This window comes from Varroa jacobsoni, unplaced genomic scaffold (genome assembly GCF_002532875.2).
Source record: "Varroa jacobsoni isolate VJ856 unplaced genomic scaffold, vjacob_1.0 scaffold_1347, whole genome shotgun sequence".
NCBI classification, from domain to species: Eukaryota; Metazoa; Arthropoda; class Arachnida; order Mesostigmata; family Varroidae; genus Varroa; species Varroa jacobsoni.
Window position 1 is genome coordinate 90902 of NW_019214249.1, and position 17742 is coordinate 108643.

The window sequence follows — 17742 nt, forward strand, 5'->3', positions numbered from 1 at the left end:
CGCCGCTCTTGTAGTCCGTAGAACCCAACCATCGAGTAGAGTCTAATGACAGATTATACCGACGGACTCTGTGGTGTCGTCTTAGAGTGTCTCGGAGAGTACGGTCTTACTGGAAACCACTCCTTGGCTGCATAAGGTAAGCAAGCGCTCAGATGAGTTTTTTCGCCAGCCGATCGACGCAGAGAAGTGATCTGGTTCGACAAGACGTGATCGCATTTCATTCTTCGGAGACCGGCAGGTCGGGTTACACGTCACTGCTGATCAACCGAGAAGCGCTATTGTATTGTCGTTGCCAATTTTGCCAGTTTGGTGGTGGCTAGACACTCCTCCAACATAGCCGCTATCATCATTAGAACACCAAACATTATTAAAAAGCAGTTGTTTTCAGCCAAGTAACAGAGAATATCTACACAACCAGTCTGATCGTTATGGTGACGGCGCTGGCGGGTAGAGTATGGATATGCAGGAAGGACCCGTAGTATCAACAAACTATACGGCACTACGGTAATGTGCGGCATTTGCCGAGTTGTCTGCTTGCCTCCCGTCGTTTATAAAGAGCTGCTGGTGATAATACTACTTTGACTGAGAAGCCCATTTTATTTAAACAACGACACATTTTGTTGAACGTCTGTGTAAAACACCGGGTCTACTCTCGCGAGCACCTACCCAATAAGCGAGCGAGCACGCGATTCAAAATCGTGGTATCAGTGAGTAGACAGATATTTCATGAGGCTTGACGCATTTGTCCTTTGGTTTTTGATTGTCCAAAGTTGAAATAGAAAAGTGTACGTGTCAGATTTTGCATTGTTGTTCCGCTGGCAATTTTCCAGTCTATGCTTGCACCTTTCCGTTGCACCAAACATCCGCGTTGTGATCTGACTGTTGGAAGGAGGATGATGATGGCAATAATATTACTAATAATAAATCCAGTAGAGGAAAACATAGAAAACCATGCAAGGTGTACCATCAATGGTGGAGCTATTCTGCTTTTAGTATCTGATAAGAATCCAGTGTTGACTGTACGGATCAAAAAGAACGGGTTTATAGAACTGTTCGAATCGTTGTTTTAGACGTTTGAAACGTTCGAAACGTTGATTTAGAAAACAGGAGATGACCTCCTTTCCTAAGGTTTTTTTCGTAAAAGGTTCCTCCACAGGTATATTCATAACCGGGCCATCAATGTCAAAATAAAAATTAACATTGCCCACTTTTACCTACACTCGGCGTCTATTTGAAAACATACACGTGGAAAAATTCAGCCCGACGGGAGGCTCTTTTGCGATCTTGTTGAAACATACTCGCGTGAGAGCAATTCGCATGATTACGATTGGCCAGCATAAATATATAACAGATTTAATTTAAATGAATTTACGCGCTTGCCCATAGAGACAAATAAATAAGGAGTATTTTAATATATGAATCATAACACATCTCTAAAATATCAATTCATGATTTACCGACCGATTGGTCGCATGGACCCTAAGTTGAAACAGGCTTTCACGTAAATGGTGCAATCATATGTGAAACATTTGTGCTATTTAACGTTGAAGAAAACGCTAATGAAACTCGAATATACAATGATATTTTAGCCACTTTGCTTCTTCTTGTTAGATTATTACTAGCAGTGGTGTTAACGAAGATATCTTTGTATCTAAGGTTCGTTCGAAAAGAAGACAGAACCAAATTTTCTTATTTTTACCAGGAAATAATTATTGTTTAATGTATAATTATTGAAGAAACTTCCTTAAGTACTGTTTCCTTTTCTACGAAATCGAAAATAATAGCAATGACAGTTTCGGTGTCCCTTACGCACTTGCCGGGATTTCTTAACTGTATAGTGGCGTGGCCTAAATCCAGCAAACAGTAGAAATCATTGCCGTCAATACAAATTATTATGGCTGTATTTATAATAATAAGTGCGGGAAATCATAATCGCAATGTTTACTCGTTACCCTTGCCTTTCTTTATTTACTGCTGTTATTACTTTTGTTTTTTTATTAATAATACCTATGCGATTATTATACAGAAGCTTATTTACTCACGCTTAATTCCGGCAGCTTCTATGGAAGACTCTGCCAACGTTCGTGCAGCGACAATCTTGAATGACAGACTGCGGTTTCTATGCTTTGTTATTGCTGGCATCGTCACTGACCATGTCATTCTTTTATAAGTTAGTTCCATGTTATTTTCCTGTGCTGGTATAGCTTTGTTGCTCAATCATGCGCGAACTCTGTATCATCAGCCGAAATTCGCTAGTGCTGATGTTATGGTGCCTGCTACCTTGCCAAGTTACTACAGTTGCCAACTGCCTACTGATCTGACAAATTGGCCAAACTGCTTGGACGAAACTGCCTGTTGTTACCTATTAACATCCTCGTTGTGAGCCATGCGATCATCAAGCACTGCTCACTCGCTTGCCGTCTACAGCCTTCGGATGTAGAGTATCAACCGAACGGGTAGGACGAGCGGCAGGAAACGATATCGAACTGAAGCATTTACAGGCATTTTGAGGTCCGCGGAAGCAATAAGGCGTTTTCAGAGCGGTGAAGAGTAGTACGCGGAAGAAGGGTACATAAGTGAATAGAATATCTGCACGTGTGTGTATGCAAGTTTACACATATATATATATGGCTGTGCGCCGGCTCGAGCGAAGCAAGCCTAACACACGGTTCTTTTTTTCTTCCTATTACTTTCGATCTATGAATGTCTGTGCAGCTTTGACCCGTCCCGACGATTGTTCCGACTAGTTGTATTATAATCAGCATGTCTGAGAGAAGCCGGCAGTTTAGGCTGAACAATTTTGTGAAACGAGATCGCAGCTAGCTAGCCAGCCCGGTGCTTGCAAGCAGCAGCCATTATAGCGTGGCAGCGACGCCTGTTGGAAAGCAGGGCTTCTTTTTTGCCAATTTTTTAACCAACAAGGCTAATAAGCATATGTGATTGGACTGGGATAACTAAACAGATATATATGTATTTTCTACTAACGTAAGCTGCTTGTATAGCCAAGTAATTTACCGCCTGTTTATGCTGGTAAAAGCCTGTTGTGTGCATGTATCAATCACATGCAAGGATTAATTGCCAAGGGCTTACTTTAGTGGCCCGAACACAAAGGCGTCATCACACTGCTATCAAATCAATGGTATTTATATAGCGGTTGTCCCGATAGAAATGCTAGTCGCGATAGAATATTCGTTGTGCAAATTTACTAGAAAAAAAATCGTCGAAACCCTTTGCAAGAAAAAAGGAGGAAAAGTAAGCGAGAAGAGGAGACACAAATAGAGCTAATTCGATTTAACAGAGGTGTTTCGTGTACTTACTATTCATATTTAACTCTAGTAGGGCGCACTTATTTTCTTATAACGAGTTACGTCGGGCAATGCACTAAAAATAAGTCTTTTGTTGCTATGTTTGCTTAGTCAGACATATATTTAGAGAATTTGTCATGTGTTGTGAAGGAACGCGTTCGCAGTAAGAAGACCATTTTATGACAATCTAAACATGTTTAAGAGAAGTCTTTCTTTTGCTAATAGCGCGTGCTATGATGTACAGGAGAGTCTTGACCGATCCATGTCTTAGATTTTCAGCCTGACCTCTCACTCCAAAGTATCACTGCTATACGGATTTAGCAATAACTTTTGAGCATCGTCAAACCGAACCGTAATGAGATGATTTTTTATGAGTGAGAAAAATTGTTTGTTTACTGGATATGCAGCCAATGTCGAACTTTGACTTCACTAGACCGCATCTAACACGCTATAGTTCTACTAGCGGTGACGATATGGCAAACACGACTGGTACGCTTGCTTGGGTTTTGCAGTCAAAGTGAATAAAATACCGGTTAGTCTTTGGATACAAACAGATTAAAGACGACGAACCTTCAAATGTGCCATTGACTTCTGTTTATTCGGAAATAAATTTCTATATCTTTTGCCTATACGGCTGACCAACTACTCAATAAAACTGATTTTTTTTTACCAACTAAATAAAGACGCATATTTTTAGATAATCTTCCTTTATGGCAACTATGTTCGGACTAAATTCGATATTGGTGCTACTGCGTTTGCAGCAGACAGCCGTTCGTTCGCTGATGGATCAGGCGAGATATATATCGTAACTATATGAAAACACATATTGAATTTACATTTTCTAGTTTTTAGAACATACATTTATTGATGTCTTATCGATGTCGTTTGTTTGGAATTGAATCCTATGAACTATATTAAACTGGTTAGCGTATCACTTTCCTTCGATGAGGCTACCAATAAAATGTAGGCATGCTTTTTTGTTTCTGTATAAATCGTAAAGCAAAGGTAGCTATTATATTATGCAAGACTAGTTAAGTATCAACTGTGGATTTACCCACCATTCAGACTTAATCAAGTATGTGGAAACATGATCATCCTATGGTTCCTGAGCCCTTCAAGCTAGGGTGCTGAAGGTAACTAGTTGACAACTATACGGTAGAACTTGATTAAGCTCTAGTTTTTCTTGTGAATTTTACATTGAAGTTTTGTCTTCCCCAGCCATTTGAAACAGCCAGTTGTCGCACCATGTTGTTCATATAAAATTCAAACTACTGGGCGAGTTGCATAAATTACTATATGGCCAGATTGATCCGAAATTTGAGATCACACTACTAGCCTCTTGACAGCGTACTACAACGGTCATGTATGCGGAAGATGCAGTATTTAATCTTCTGTTGTTAGTTCTGTTCATGTCGCCGTTTAACGGCTAAGAATCCTTGCCGCTGTCAATACCAAGCGGAGGGCTTTTTGCAGAGTCTGAACATGTTTTTCAGTCTTGTCATGCCCACCGCCGAGCGCAAATGCAGCCGCCTTTCAGTCACCAAACAGAAGGTAACTACAACTGTGAGCAAGCAGATCGAGATGTCCTGAGAAAGAGTTTATTACTAAACTATAGGAGATGTTTGGAGTACTCGTATTTAGAGAATGACACAAATATTATAACTATTTTACGATTTAAAAGAAAATTCCATGAAATGGTTTGGAATATTAACATAACGCTAAAAACACTTGGTGACTAGTGCCATCGATACAGACTATTGACTGACAGTTTCATTGCAATAAGAGTCAATGTTATAATGGAGTTTATCGTTAAGACTCTATAATGATAATTATGGGATACGTATAGGAATAGTACATGTACGTGTGGCAGTCATAAATGGTATCAGTTACATGATATATATTTCGCATACTCTATAAAGGCAATGCGGAAGTAAGTGAGCATTCATAAAACTATTATAGATTGATGGTTCAATTTTGATTATTTTAGATTATATGTTATTCCTGTTTAAATCACTTTATTTAAGCATGTCTCCTCTAATACAAGTAATGTTAAATATTTCTAGATAGAATAGATGTCTTCCTATGTATAACGGTAATTAATTATACGATAAAAACTATACTGCTTATTTAATACCTCTTCACACTTGAATACACTTCATATTAAGTATCGTATGGTTGTAACGTAAATGTGGTTGTTTCTCTCTTTTGCAGATTACATTTTAGGCCTAGCTCACACCTTCAAGTAGTTTTTTTTATCTAGACAAACAGGATGGCCAAAAGTAAGGGTCAGCAAGGCAATCAACAAGCTTCTCAGCTTGGCCAGAAGAAGAGTGGTTCGTCGTCAGGGAGCTCTCAGGGTGCTCGCCGACAAAGCGGGCCCAAATCTTCCAAAGGATGTGAGTACTTGTTTTATATCTATCCTTTATTGTTTTTTATGAATGCATTGTGTTTATGATTTAACGTATTTTTCATCGTTTATTTGCAGCTCTCCTACCTACAAGATACATAGCAAAATAACTGCATGGCTTCCAATCTTTTTTAGCCGACAATAAGAAACCAGCTTATTTTTTAATCTACCTGTCAAGAATATAAATATTCAACGAAATTATTGGTTTAAATATTTATATTAGAAAATTACCTTTATCCGATAATTTAAATGTCTCTATTCAGCTTTTCTACTTGAAACTTTTTTAAAGTTTCAAGTTAAACAGTAGAAATTGAAAATGAAAATTGCTTTTGCATAGTGATCTTTTTTAAATAAAACTTTTTTCTTTACTTTTATTGGTTGGTTGTTTTGATTGGCTGAATTGAAAGTTCCATTTCCTCCTTTTTTAGATGTTTCACATCGTCATTTGAAGCACAGAAGGAAACCATTTGGAGAATATAGCAAGCATATTCGAATTGGCAACTTGTTATAGAAACAGCCGGAATAGCGCTAGTTTTGGCCTTTGACCCTTCTATGCTTTTTTGGCAGAAAATGCCAACATCATTCTATCACTGTAGATTATACGATCGGTTCTATAATCGATCCTAACTAAGCCCTATACTATTTTTTAAATAGTAGCCGTAATAATTCGCATGGAATACGCTTCATGATAGGCTCCGTTAGATTGATATATATCTTGGCTTGCTGTACTCGTCGGGCATCTACTTAACCGTACCAGCTATATGCTTAGGTGCCTTGCGATAATATAGCGAATAGGGCTTGCTGAATAAGTCCGTAAAGAAATGACATTTGCTGCAACCTCTTCAAAGTAGTCTGTCCTTTTGTTAGAAACCCAGAAGTATAGGTTAAAACAAAGTTCATATTACGGGTTGTACACAGATCGGAACACGGACGTTCATAGGATTAAATTTGATTTAATTAATTGAATTTAAATGAAAACAATTGAAGGGAACTAAATTATTTGTAGCTATAACGTCGATGTGACCCCCTCAGCTTAGAATCCAAACATGTCCTGGTGTAATAGTCACGAAAAAAAAAAATCTATTACACTATTACGATACTGTTTTGTGTGCAAAATTTGATTTAGATACGTACATCGCACAAAGCTAGATTGGCTCATAATACTCAGCTGTACTTGAATTCCGATATTTATAGGTACATCTTTTCCCTTTAACGTGTTGAGTACTTTCTAATAGCTGTTGTTCATATGTAACCTTTTGTTTCCGTTGTTACTCGATCAATGTTCTAGGCTGTGGCTGTTTATTCAGTCTATTCCTCAAGCTTATGACGTTGACGGCTGTTGCTGGAATTCTCTACGTTGCCGTGTTTACCGCTTATTCGTATCATATGAAGCAGAGGATGCCTACGTTGGATGAATTAAAAGATTTCACTCGAGAGGCGTACTATGTAGGCCATAAAAAGGCATTAATATACTACAGTATAGCAGAGAAGCACACTAGCGTATACTACGCCTACTTTGAAAAGCATCATCTACCCATTATTCAGCAGTATTCCAAGGTAACCTTCTATACATACTACTTACAGTGATCTGCAAGCCGCACGGCTTATGCAATGGTTCCAAATTATTAGCCATAGCTGAACAAAGTTTTCTTCTAATCGGGATTGTTCAATAGAATGATTCGTTACCTCTACGAAATCCATCATTTATTATCTTTATTATATGTAATATTATATTATGTTAATATCTTTGTTCTTTTTTGGCATCTCTACCCTGTTTAGGAATATACAAAACTGGCTTCAGAGAAATTTGCCGACTTTAGGGTTGTTGTCAATAAATATTTTGTCGCCGGTAAGAAACAGTTTTTGGAATACTATAAGTTGGCATTGAAAATGATCGAGGACTACCAATCTGGGGGCAAATCGGAACCCATTATTGGTTCAGTGCCTCCAAGCAAACTGACAGCTACACCCGCTGCTCAAAGGCACGCCGCTCCGCCCACTCCTAAGGCTGCCCCTGCCACCGCCACGGCAGCAACCACGACGCCGAAACCCACCCAGGCCCCCCTAACGAGAACGCCTACGACGTCGACACCACCCACCAAGCCCAGAGAGGCTCCCAAACCTACTCCGGCTTCAGTCAAAAAAGCGTCGAGCAGCAGCGAGAAGAAATCTGAACTTTAAGCGCGTTCCACAGCGCCTGCGGTTTTTTCTCCCCTCCACCATCCTCCTGTCCAGCCACGTTTATTATCATTCCTACTGTTAGCGGCCTATGAATCGAGTGCGTGTTGGGCGCGCCTAGATCACAACTTTTTTGCTGTCTTTTTTGGACAAAACGGATTAACACCTCTCTGTAATTATAATCTAATTATCCATACCAGTTCTGCAGCGTGCAAAACAGCAGCTGGAAATGAGAACTGTTTAAACGAAATGATCATGTAATTTTTCATAATTATATAACGGTGATCATGCTAATGATGAAATTATGAAATGTTAAGTTTACATAGATGATTGCAGGAGAAAAAGGAAGATAGGAAAAACAGTCTAAGAGTAAACATTGAGCGGAGGAAAAACCCAAAAATAATTGAGAATATAGTGACAGGAATAATGGCTCAATATACGAATGGCTCGAGCGAATGTAACCACATACGACGATCGAAATGATGGGTCGTGTAATTTTAAATCAGTGTACGATACGATAATTCTAGCCGCCGACGGCTAGAAAGTGGGTGGATTAGAAGCAATTAAAGGTGACATCGCTCCACTGTACTCTTAATTATGTTAATGAATTATGCAGCAAAGATAATACCTAGAAGGACTCGATGATTGGCAAAGCTCGTAACTACGCGAACTAAGAGCTGAAGTTTAGAGAATATGGAAGTAAGCGGTGGCAATATATTAGAATTCGATCTGTTTTCAGCAGTATTTCGTAGTCCATAACCGAGTTAGAGAAATCCAGAAACAAACCAGCTTACTATACAAACAAATTCCAAAACTTGGGCCTCTCGGTATCACGACGTACTTTGCACGTTTATATCCAGAGAAAACGAAACTAGTCCCAGAATTCGCTGAATCATTTATTTCGAATTAGGCGCAGAAGATATTGTCAGGCTTCGTTAAGATATGCGAGGACCGTGAGCGTCACACTCATATAGAGCTACTACCGCGGAAAGGACTAAGTGAGACATGTAAACAAACAATGTGGCCCGACCAGATTGTTTTGATTGGACTGATAAAACGCAGGAAAAACAACATACCGTTATTGTATTTCACACAGCACAATCCTACGCGATTGTATATTTGCAAAGGCTGTTTTTTTAGTAGTATCACAATTCGCCGTTTACACGAATTTAAATTAGGCGATGCAAGCCAAAAGTCTAACTTCTAATTTGAAATTGTCACAGTGACATGTTTGACTTAGCCGAAGGCTGCCATCGTCAACTAAAGGCGTATGCTGGCAAAAGTGGCTGACAGTACTTTTATTCCATACTCGTCACGAGGCCTGCTGTAACCGATGTTTACGTTTTAAGTCGACATTAGGCTAATAGTTAGGTAGTTAACAGGTTTGTATGTTGGTGTGCAGTTTTGTTGGTAAGAATGAATTCATGCAGGTAGTGTAATTTGCCTGAGGGTGAGCCCACTACTGCAATCATTGTACTCGATTTTTTTAAACTTAAGATACCGTAGTCATATAATTAGAACAATTGCAATACCGGGTTATTACCGTTCAACTATTGTTATGGGTGACATACGTAAATTGAAATTTATCAATTTACACGGAATTATCTTCGTAGTGTGGTGTTTGGTTCGATGTTGCTTACAGATAAATACATGGATTATAATACGGCACGTAAAAACGAGGAAATCTCGAAAAAGCAATGCTGAAATGATGCACCTATTACATACAGAAGAAAAAAATACGGGAAGATTGAAACAGAAAACATCAAGATGAAAATGAGGGAAACATGATGGCTGAAATTGCGCATTTGTAAATACACCGAGAATGTGTAAATAGCCATTTAAATAAAAATACAAAGAGGATATAACATCACAAGCAACATCACGATTTATGTAATTTTATACACTAACGTATCGCAAGTTTTGATTTTACAAAAATTGCATTACGTTCCGTCGTCATTTTTCTTTCTCTAACCGTCATCCCCCCTTACATTTTACGACACGATCGTGCTAACCTAACAGAATTTCTACCAGAGTATGTACATACCCGTTACTTCATTTGTGGCACTTTTATTCGCAGAACCACTTCACAACTAAAATTTCCCCTTTCTAAGTATCTTCATCTGCGCTTAAAGAATCTGAGGATAGGTGGAATAAATAGCTAGATAGAATAGACAACTTTACGTGCAGAACGTTCAGAACACTGAAAGCAAACTATATTTATTATATAGATGCTGGTTTCGCTTTTGACAAAAAAGGCGACGTGACTTGTACGCTTTAGAGCAGCAATAAAAATAGCAAGTCCCTTCTCTTAGGAACACATATCAGAAGAAGCATGGAACAACAAACAGTCGGTTACAAACGATGCAGTTTTAGTCTAGAGGCTTGCAGAGTTTTAAAAGGTGAACCCAATTTTGTGAGAATGTACGTAGTGAGGGGGGAAAATCATATACTGGATATGCAAAAATAACCTGAGTAAGAGCACTGCCATTTTTAAAATGTTGCGGGCTGTCTCAAGGAAAAGAAATACTGGACCATCAATCTTTACTCAGAAGGATACAGTACAGCGCTTCCAGTCGCAGTGTTCCTGATATGATCTTATTGCATTCGACATTAAAGAACCTCGTCGTAATATAGCGAAAAACGATTTAAGCTGCAGCTTCTGATTTGCATAGACGTTCGGTATATTTGAAACAAGAAAACTGGTGCGAGCTAGCTGTTTGTTGAGGATCGTACGTATAAAGCTTGTATAAAACCCGCGTGTGGAAGTGAGATACTCTCAATTGCTTCCTACGTCAATTCTCTTTGGAGGTAGAAGGTTTTGGCTTATTTGCATGACAGAAAGCATCCGTAATATAGACTTTTTTAACCACAGTTAACGTGCAATCGTAATGAAGATCACTGTCATGTTCTCTAAACAGAGAACAGTAGTAGGGACGGACAACAAAAAGCTTTAACCTTGCGTCGCGCGATCCTTGCGTCTGGATCTCATGTAGTTGCAATTAGTGTTGAAGGTACGTTCGCTTCATTTGTCCCAAAATTTTTAACGACAGTTTTGCAAACACCAACCTTTTTTTTAATATACCTGCATATATATATATATCATAACCTATTTATTAAGAGATTATTACTCGGTCTTGTTTGATTATATTCGTAGCACTGGTGAGCAATGCATAGATGGTAAGTAAATATTTCGCCAAAAATCAGTTTCCTAGATTGTTATTAGCCAGATGGGAAGCTACATGTTTGCAACAGGCGATGGAAACATGTATGAGTTAGCCTTGTCTGTTAGGTTGGATATTTTCTACTAGATACTACTGATCGCAGTGTGTTCGGTGAGAGCGCATAGTAGAACGAGGTCGGTACAATTTAAGCAGAAGAATTCCTAAGTGTAAGTAAGTTCATCTGTTTTCCGCCTGTCATAAGCATGTTCATATAGCTTCACAAAGCATATATATCACACATTAAGAATACAACGAAAAATGTCAACTTAAATGTATCGTCATAAGCTTGCTGTGTACAAAGTTAATGTCAACCGTGATTTAGGAAACGAAGAAATGCGGAACTATTTCCCGACCACGCGGCACTGTAAAACCATTCCCATTACAATTCGAAGAAGTTCAGTTACGTGGAGCATTTTATGGTTCTAGCCATACGAAAATTATCACTCCGTCTAGCTAATTATGATTTTTTTTTTATCAGAGAGCCTACTGAACTTTAAAAGCTAAACGTGTTTTAGGTGTCTTAAGCAAGCTCGTTAAACTGTTACGGTCAAGCAGCTACATCGAAGGCACTCTAACGTAACAACGTATCTGTAAGATGGATGCCTGTAGCTTAGGTGATTTCCTAGTTAGTCATAAATCCATAGCACGTACAGCAATCTTTATTTATCTCCTAATTACGCGAGTTTTTTTTTATTGCCGCAAATGAATAAAGTATGATAAAATTACCTTTAATTCGTTAACCCTTGATTCGCCACTGGAAGTTCTACAATGTGTGAGTTTATCGTTTGGTGCCTACAAAAAGCTAGTCTATTAGAACCATAATCTGCAGTGCTATTGTTGTAAGCGCAATGGATTATTTTTGTCGCGAGCAATAGAAATTTCAGATTAGTAGTTCTCTAGTTGAAAAACCATGAACGGGCCGTTAGCAGCATTATGAGAGCTTGCCGAACGTTTCTAGTTACCTACTAAACACGTCAAGCAAATCTTGTATTCAATCCGTAATTACTTCCCACGCAGGACATGTCAAACATATCTATTTGGGGGATGGGTCGTTCTATGAGGAAACTATAGCTTCTAGGGAATATTTTATTTATGCCATACCAGACTCCATTTGCACTAAGCGGGCATTTACGTTTGAGGGAAATCGGTAAGGAACCTGAAAAGAAGAAATTAATGGTTATTTAAGATAAAAATTTGCTTGGGACTTTTTTTTAACGAGTTGACACCAGTGCTGCACGACCAATTTCCGTAAGATTTCCACCAGTTTTCGACAGATACCATTGTCAGACCGGCCTCGAGGATGCAAACGCTCCATTTCAGACATTACAAAATCGGCAGACGAATCAATTTAACCAGACTGTGTTGTTTGTTTACATTACCTGTCTGCCAATTGGTGTGCATTGCTGAAAATTTCATTGTTCCTTTCGTTTGAAGGAACCTAATAACTGAATGATTAATGCACATCCGCTCCTTCAATCTATTTATATCTAAATTAAACGTATTTGATATATATCGTCTACTGTGATAATGTTGGTAAGTACTACAATATTACAACATGGCACTTCTTCACAGAATGTTATAAGTAAAAAAAAACTCGATGTGCCTAGCATGCACGTAGTACTGCTTTTATATTTGCCATTGTGTTTAATAATCTGCCTAAAGCGAATCAACCAGTTTTTCCGTATTTCTCATTTCGTCACAATCAAGAGACGTTCTATCATGTTGGAACTAAGAAATTTCAGTATTAAATACTAGTTTAGCTATGCGATTAATTCTGTAACGTCAGCTAACATAAACGGAAGAGTAACAACGGACAACGAAAATCTTACCATGCCGGCATATTTAATAATGGCATTTGCCTGCCTTTTGATAAGTTCTAGCTTCGCCAGGTTCCCACCTGGAAAACATGCGGCCAGATTAGATAACCGTAGCTATTTTTTGTGACTCAACGGGGATACGTTTATATCAAATTGTTGGCTTTGAGACTGATATTCTTGCATCAGTATTCAATTAAACGCTGGCTGTCTCAATATCGTGCCCAATACCGACATTAACAACAAAGGCACGGCAGAGTAATGGCAATGCATTTGCCACGGTAGTAACTCTGATCCGAGTTGAAACCGGGGCTCCACTCTGGGCTCCCAAAATAGGAGTCTCCCAATATTCATATAACACATTCGTGGACGAAACATATTATCTAAATCTAAAAATAAATATGCTTTCTCCTCATAAGCTAAACAAAATGAATAAATTATGAGGAGGCGAACCTCCTAGCGCCGGGTGGCCGATGGTCGAAATGACTCAATTTCTCGCAGCGGAAAAGCTACAAGCAGTGCCCCACGACATGTTCAAAAGGAAACTTAAACTGCCCTTACTTCTGATCAAAACCATAACAGAAGCACTTTGTTGCGGCGGTCTCTTAATCATCCTGTATTGATCGCTCAGAATGGTCATTAATGTCAGTAGAACGTCCGGGATGATCTGCCGAAAATGATGAAAATAGATATTGTATTGCCAAATATACATCTTGAAATGCCATCGATCGTGCTATTCCGAGGTTGGCATCGTTGTTTATTATTATTATAGTGAAGAACAACGAGGGCCGTCAGGGTTTTTCGGTAGAAATATGTATCAAATCTACACCATTCTTATATGCAACAGTTTACGACATTTTCTCATAAAAATTACGAAGCTTCACTATCAATACGAACTTACCCTCCGGATTTGTTCGTTTAGTCCGCAGAATACGGCGATCATTACATCGACGTCGGCCATTTGGAGCGGAATAAGGCGAAGTCTCCCCATTACCTGAAGAGCCTCCTCATTCTTCGATAAATGATAGAGGTCAAAGAACTCCATTAGCTCCATCAGCAGCGTAAGATCAGGAAAAGGATAGCTGGAAACAGACAAGACGAGCTGTTCTCAGATCGATCACATTCGTATCCTAATAACTATGAAACACTGCGCATAATGAATTTCTTGCGCAGACTTCCCGTTAATGATAACGCAGAGCAACCCTGGAACCTGGATAATGTGAAGTATCTTCGCTTGACTATTAATCCTGTAAAAGGTTTAAATCATCATGGAAACGCAAAATTTAACCTTATTCTGATTGCCTTGAGAAAATTGTTTGATAGTTTCTCTACATACACGTACCGCATGAGAATTTGATGTGCGATCTTCTGAAGTTTACTTCGCTTACTGCCTTCAGAACCTGCTTGGCTAACCTGAAAAAGTTGTATTATCTTCAAATCTACACGATGTGTTGCAACGACAAATATTGTATTAGATTATCTAGCCAACTAATCTGTAGTACTGTTACGTGTGACCATCTTCATCATCGTCTGACCTGAGTGATATCTGATCATCACGATGTAATGATGATGATATGAAAAATATCTCAGACTTTCCTGTTTCTAGATTGTTAAAATGGATTCTGCAAACATGTCATAGGATTCAACCCATTTAGCTAAAAACCGATAACACTATATGATAACCGATAACATCAAAAAGAATACGTTTAGCGCAGGATGTAAATGAGGTCTGCACAGCCCGTTTTATAGGGCCTGCAATCCCTACCTGAACACATAGTACTTTAATGAGAAGATTAACACATTTCTGCCTTTCGTCAGCGAGCTCGTATAGTGCCACAGCCTCTTCGTGAAAACCGCGTGATACGGCCGCGTCAGCAACTGCGATAGTAACCTGTTTACGTACTTCATTGTTTCTGCCCAGAGGAATGAACTTCTCCAAAGCGCCATTAACAGTTCCGCCATCTGGATTTCGTCGTCCAAGTATTTTCGCGTACGCCTTTGTTTCCAGGACTAATTCGATGATGCATTGCAGCCAAAGCGCTCCATGCTGGGATTTTAAGACATAATAGTATTCAAGGGCAATTTCAGGCTCGGACATCTCAAAGCGACGCGAGTACACGGTGATTAACCGGGGCATATTTATCTGAAAAGTATCATTTATACGTACAAGAATACGTTCTCCTGGCTGAGTCGTGAGATTCAGCAGGCCAAGCTGATCTAATGCAATTGCCATGTGCACCGCGTGACATCTCTGATCGTCGATCTGGTAGAGGAACCCAATGGCTCGCTCGAATTGCGCCGTAAGTAATAACACATAGGCATAAGTTAACGGTCGTTGCAAGGCATCAAAGTCGGCACTCGTATACCTGTCTGCCAGCTCTGACTGTAGATCCGCTAAGTTGAGCACGTCGATTTCCTGGGTTTTTGTTGCGAGCACCTTGCACATTTTGAGCCAAATGTAATCTTCGATGTTCCCCATGCCGAGATCTCCGTGCGTGTTACTGACATCGCAGCCGGCCAGAATAGCTAATAAGGCCCGCGCGTACGGGTTGTTCGTGTTCAAACCTAAACCATAATCTCGATAATATATGATCCGTAGTACTCTTGAACTTTCATCACCCAATCGCTGCTGAGGGTTACGTTGGCATTCCTGAAGTTTACCAACAAGATCAAACATTTCAGCTTGTGTGGCCGCCTCAGCAGCGCATGCCAGGTCGCCACAGCGGAAGGCGTGATACATTACTGCCCATACAGGATGACCATACACCAGTGGCTCATCGGGAGAAACTGAAAACAAAAAAAACTGTATGGATAATCCATAAACGTAACGTCATACAATGGGATAAAGGTGTAGCTAGGCAATGCTTACTTTCATAGCAACTTACAAAGGGTCGTTTATTGTGTAAGATGCTATGCACTTGTATCACCCTATAGCATGACTCTTCAGAGGAATCCATGGGTGATGCCATTGCTAGTGCGAACCTTTTTCTGGAAAGAGCACATTTCGCTCATAACGGCTATTTCGGGCAATGACTGAATGCTCTGAATGCTGAAGACTTAGAAAAATAGTCTTATATTTTGTATGATGTTTTTACGTTTTTACTAGATCATTATAACAGAACAAGCGCGAAACGACGCCAGCTTACATCGATATACCGGCTTCACATTCAAGTACGCGCGTATGAGTGATCCCGTGCCGGGCGCGCCGCCAAGCGACGCCTTTTTCAGATTGCCATAAACGACTCTGCGGATATCTTCGAGACGTTTCTTTTCGAGAAATTTCTTCGCTACTTCAAGCTGCGGCAGACGATCGTTGGACAGGATCGTCCGCGAAGTTTGCATCTCTTTCAGAAGCCGCCAAAGCAAAGTTATGTCCAGCTGTTCTACCGCCTGCATCATTTTGTCGATGAGAGTCTGCGGTTCGCCAAACTGTGCGCCCGACAGCGACGTAGCGTTATGTTGTGACAGCGCACGAGCATACTTGCGTTCCTCTGTCGATAGGCTAGCTCGTATTGGGGTACCTAACGAAGTCAAGATCGTCTCACGAGCCTGCCGAGCCCACGTCAAGTTCTTTATGGCGAGCGCGTCGTTGAATGACTGTAATCGTTGGTCACTGACATTGTCAGTGCTGAACTCGACCGAAGCCAGCACTCGTCGTTTCTGTTCAGCCCATCTGATAGAAGAGCGTTAGTCAACATCACGGAAAACGGAACAGTAACTTTACACAATAATGATCTCTATACGGGCAGAAAAGTCATTGTGAACTTCAGAGTCTATCTCTACCAGAATGCTATAAAATTTAAATTTTTATAATTTTATACCCAGACTGCAACTCTATGTGAAATTTCAAAACACGTTGAAGCTTTTATTTTGTTATTATGGAGTCATTATTTTTATCTCTTCTATTTGAGCGGCATCTCTAATTTCCTCGGATTTCTACGTAAGTTCAAGATTTTGATTGATAGTAAGAGATGACAAGAGGTTATCTGAAATGATCTCAATGCGATATTTGGGCAGCGGCGGACGACGGACCGATTACTGGCTAATTCACCTAAGTTTGTATTAAATATCAACTTTTTTCGTCCCTTCAGTACGCAACTTAATCTGCAAACTGACCAAAATGTATTATATGGAACAACTTCCCATAGAACACGGAGCTCAACACTAAACACGTCGCTGCACCGCGTGCTAATTTGCCATACATCTATTTTAAGTAACCTTTCATTCTGTACGCGGTGGATGAAGCGATTGATTTCGTTCTGGGTCATCAGCGCTTTCTCGGCAATCGCCGATATGACAGCGTTTTGGCGTTCGTTGTCTAAGAAGCCCTTGACGTCGGTCTTCTGTAATAGTTAGATAGCACTTTACCTTTCGATCTCGAAACGCTTTGAAAGCATGTCATCTTTCGAGGTAGTAGACGTTCAGAAGCTATTCTAGACAGACATAATCAAAAATAGTAGTCGAAGAGTAATCATTAAATATCTCGCTCATACATGTGTCGTTTCCCTTAAAGACACAAGCTACAATCGAAGACGCTAGGAAATTTGGTTGTGGGATATTGGCCTACAACGGTCAACACAGGCATTTCGAATTGCTTCGAAAAAATGCCGCTTTTTTTTATTCCTTCTACCTGAATACTCTGACGTTGTGCAAACACTGGACTTGCTGGAAATTGGTCAACGAGAAGCTTTAAATAAGGCAAGTTAAACCCCCGCGTCCCCATAAGTATCGCAGCCTGGACATCTTCTTGCTCGCGATTCCCTGATCCGCTCGACGCAGTAGCATTAATTTGTGAACCTATCAGAAATGCAGCAAAA

At 39.8% G+C, this 17742-nt stretch overlaps 2 protein-coding genes across 6 annotated transcripts in view; one reads left to right on the forward strand and one right to left on the reverse strand.

Moving 5' to 3' along the window:
* Positions 1-9767, forward strand: LOC111269044 (uncharacterized). 2 transcript variants are annotated; one of them, XM_022848362.2, is made up of 4 exons: positions 1-136; positions 5517-5701; positions 7001-7269; positions 7492-9767. In XM_022848362.2, exons 2-4 carry the CDS (start codon positions 5575-5577, stop codon positions 7891-7893), a joined length of 798 nt encoding a protein of 265 aa, XP_022704097.1. In that variant the 5' UTR covers positions 1-136; positions 5517-5574; the 3' UTR covers positions 7894-9767. The 2 variants fall into 2 exon arrangements, with proteins under 2 accessions (XP_022704097.1, XP_022704098.1); XM_022848363.2 differs by lacking the exon at positions 1-136 and adding an exon at positions 501-707.
* LOC111269043 (nuclear pore complex protein Nup93) overlaps positions 9302-17742 on the reverse strand; it is a 10543-nt gene continuing 2102 nt past the window's right edge. Inside the window, exons 3-12 of one of the 4 annotated variants that reach the window (XM_022848359.2) lie at positions 17556-17722; positions 17144-17268; positions 16072-16598; positions 15093-15712; positions 14691-14972; positions 14268-14338; positions 13827-14007; positions 13487-13592; positions 12941-13008; positions 9302-12267 (exon numbers count right to left, since the gene is read on the reverse strand). In XM_022848359.2, the coding sequence (XP_022704094.1) occupies positions 12202-12267; positions 12941-13008; positions 13487-13592; positions 13827-14007; positions 14268-14338; positions 14691-14972; positions 15093-15712; positions 16072-16598; positions 17144-17268; positions 17556-17722 (2213 nt within the window). In that variant the 3' untranslated portion in view covers positions 9302-12201. Of the gene's footprint in view, positions 12268-12940; positions 13009-13486; positions 13593-13826; positions 14008-14267; positions 14339-14690; positions 15713-16071; positions 16599-17143; positions 17269-17555; positions 17723-17742 lie in introns of all 4 variants that reach the window. The other 3 variants (XM_086971929.1, XM_022848361.2, XM_022848360.2) reach the window with 3 other exon arrangements.